At 47.7% G+C, this 3,223-nt stretch overlaps 1 protein-coding gene across 1 annotated transcript; it reads right to left on the bottom strand.

Moving 5' to 3' along the window:
- Positions 1-1,473: 1,473 nt before the first annotated feature.
- Positions 1,474-1,968, bottom strand: LOC116357692 (glycine-rich cell wall structural protein 1.0-like). The gene has a single exon (XM_031805556.1). The coding sequence runs from the start codon at positions 1,966-1,968 to the stop codon at positions 1,474-1,476; it is 495 nt and encodes a 164-aa protein (XP_031661416.1).
- Between the last annotated feature and the right edge of the window lie 1,255 nt (positions 1,969-3,223).

The raw sequence follows: 3,223 nt of genomic DNA, 5'->3' as shown, positions 1-3,223 counted from the left end.
GGTATAATGGAATGGACGGAGGTCATACAAGTGAAAAGCAAGTTCAACGTTTCCACAGTTGTTTATTATTTGTGCATTTAGAGGTAGAATAGTGCTCCTTAGTAGTAGAAAGTGTCAGGTGAGCCCTCGTGGGCCCATATTTAGAAATCGTCTCAGAATAGGAGTGCTTTTCTAGGATACATTTTCCATATTAGAACATGTCAATAGATTGTAAAGGGTGGACCTGAGCTTAGATTGGCACTCCTACTCTCAGACGGTTTACGAATACCCTGGTCATGACCATTTTAAGAAATGTGGGTATTAGAGGGCTTATTCCATCAAACACTAGCCTTGTGATTTTTTTGGGGGGGGTAGACATTTTAATTATTAAAGATTTATACACTGTATTTATCTAATTGGCATTTGGAATGGTCCTTTTAAGATTCTGCACGTACAAGTGCTCTAAAAACCTATTGGAATTTGAAGGGCAATTCAATGGGGAGTAGTCTCCCACTTGAGAGACTAGATAATGAATTCTGGTTAACTGCAACATTTTCCCTTCATCAGGAAAATACTTTTCTAGGAGAAATATCAAGGTCCACTGCAAAATACCAGAAAAACTCTAAACTAAAACAAAACAATTCAACCCAGAAATCAAACGTGACTCTGTTGTTTCCTATTGGCTGACAATGGTTTGTCTGTGATCAGTAGTACACTACAGATGTAGCCTAGCAATGGTAAGCTACTGTATTGTGTTTGATGAGCAGGCAGTATTATGTTGCTATTGTTGGACTGCTGCTTTAATTTTCTCTGATTTGGGGTCTGGTATCTTTCTCTCTCTCTCGGTCTCTCTTTCTCTCTCTCTCTTGCTCTCTCACCCTCTCTCTTTCTCTCGCTCTCTGTCTCGCACGCTGTCTCTCTTCTCTCTGTCTCTGTCTCTCTTCTCACTTCTCTCTCTCTCTCAGCACTTAGAGGCTTCGATCTGTACCCAATGGTAATTAAGGTCGCTGTGTGCTGTTGCAATGGCTGCCTAGCGAATGGGGGTTTACTACAAGGGCACCTGACCTCTGACCCCTCGGGCCCTGACCCATCACCAGTGGCAGGTATGGTGATCATGGACTGCTACTTCACAAGGCTCTGATGGTCGGCCCCTCGACAGGACAATGGATGGGGATTGTCATCACCTTAATACGCCAGGTTCTCCCACTCTCCCTCAGACAGACTACCACTCTCCCCCAGACAGACTACCACTCTCCCCCAGACAGACTACCACTCTCCCCCAGACAGACTACCACTCTCCCCCAGACAGACTACCACTCTCCCCCAGACAGACTACCCACCACCGTATCCACCCAGACAGACTCTCCCACCACCGTATCATACTGCAGACACACTCTAGGCCCAACATTATTCAGAGGAAGGGGCCCCATTGCTCAGGTCACCATTTGGGCCGCTGTGTTGCTGCACCTCATGGATTCCATTGCAGACTGGCCTCTATGATGTACCTTCCATGGACCCCCCTCCACCAACTTCCATGGCTCTCCCTCCACCACCTTCCATGGCTCTCCCTCCACCACCTTCCATGATTCCCCCTCCACCACCTTCCATGGACCCCCCTCCACTACCTTCCATGGCTCTCCCTCCACCACCTTCCATGGCTCTCCCTCCACCACCTTCCATGGCTCTACCTCCACCACCTTCCATTGCTCTCCCACCACCTTCTATGAACTCCCCTCCACCACCTTCCATGGCTCTCCCTCCACCACCTTCCATGGCTCTCCCTCCACCACCTTCCATGGCTCTCCCTAGACCACCTTCCATGGCTCTCCCTCCACCACCTTCCATGGACCCCCCTCCACCACCTTCCATGGACCCCCCTCCACCACCTTCCATGGCTCTCCCTAGACCACCTTCCATGGCTCTCCCTCCACCACCTTCCATGGACCCCCCTCCACCACCTTCCATGGACCCCCCTCCACCACCTTCCATGGCTCTCCCTAGACCACCTTCCATGGATCTCCCTCCACCACCTTCCATGGACCCCCCTCCACCACCTTCCATGGCTCTCCCTCCACCACCTTCCATGGCTCTCCCTCCACCACCTTCCATGGATCTCCCTCCACCACCTTCCATGGACCCCCCTCCACCACCTTCCATGGCTCTCCCTCCACAACCTTCCATGGCTCTCCCTCCACCACCTTCCATGGCTCTCCCTCCACCACCTTCCATGGCTCTCCCTCCACCACCTTCCATGGATCCCCCTCCACCACCTTCCATGGATCCCCTCTAGTGATGCAAGGCGGGTTAAGGGTCATGGAATATTGTGTGGATGAGGGGCAGGCAGACAGGTTGAATAAAGACAAAACAATCCATTAAAGAATCCATAAATGTATAATTATTATGAAATTCCTGTCTATACATTGAGGTTTTTCTTTTGTTCTTTTTATCTGGCATTAGTGCATAAGCCTAAGCTTCAGGGCCTAAATGTAGGCTACCACGACAAATAGCCTACATAACATTTTTATTTCAACAAAACATTAAGCTTATGTGTTAAGATATCACGGGATCCTACAGTCTAACTTAGGAGGGTTTTAGCACAAGAGAACAACCAGAGATTTAAAGATATATATTTACAGTCCAGTGAAAATAGCGCAGGTGAATATTTACAAAAATTGCAATCAACAAAATACAAAAAAGGAACAAATCTCCAAATAAAGAACAATAGTACGTAGTAGCAACCAAAAGGCTATGAAAGGCAAGACGCCTACAAAGACTCTAACAGGTCAAGACTAACAGGTCAATAGTACGTAGTAGCAACCAAAAGGCTATGAAAGGCAAGACGCCTACAAAGACTCTAACAGGTCAAGACTAACAGGTCAGGACTAACAGGTCAAGACTAACAGGTCAGGACTAACAGGTCAAGACTAACAGGTCAAGACTAACAGGTCAATAGTACGTAGTAGCAACCAAAAGGCTATGAAAGGCAAGACGCCTACAAAGACTCTAACAGGTCAAGACTAACAGGTCAATAGTACGTAGTAGCAACCAAAAGGCTATGAAAGGCAAGACGCCTACAAAGACTCTAACAGGTCAAGACTAACAGGTCAATAGTACGTAGTAGCAACCAAAAGGCTATGAAAGGCAAGACGCCTACAAAGACTCTAACAGGTCAAGACTAACAGGTCAATAGTACGTAGTAGCAACCAAAAGGCTATGAAAGGCAAGACGCCTACAAAGACTCTAA

The sequence above is a fragment of the Oncorhynchus kisutch genome, linkage group LG26, assembly GCF_002021735.2.
Source record: "Oncorhynchus kisutch isolate 150728-3 linkage group LG26, Okis_V2, whole genome shotgun sequence".
Taxonomy (NCBI): domain Eukaryota; kingdom Metazoa; phylum Chordata; class Actinopteri; order Salmoniformes; family Salmonidae; genus Oncorhynchus; species Oncorhynchus kisutch.
This window is presented reverse-complemented; position numbering and strand designations above follow the sequence as displayed.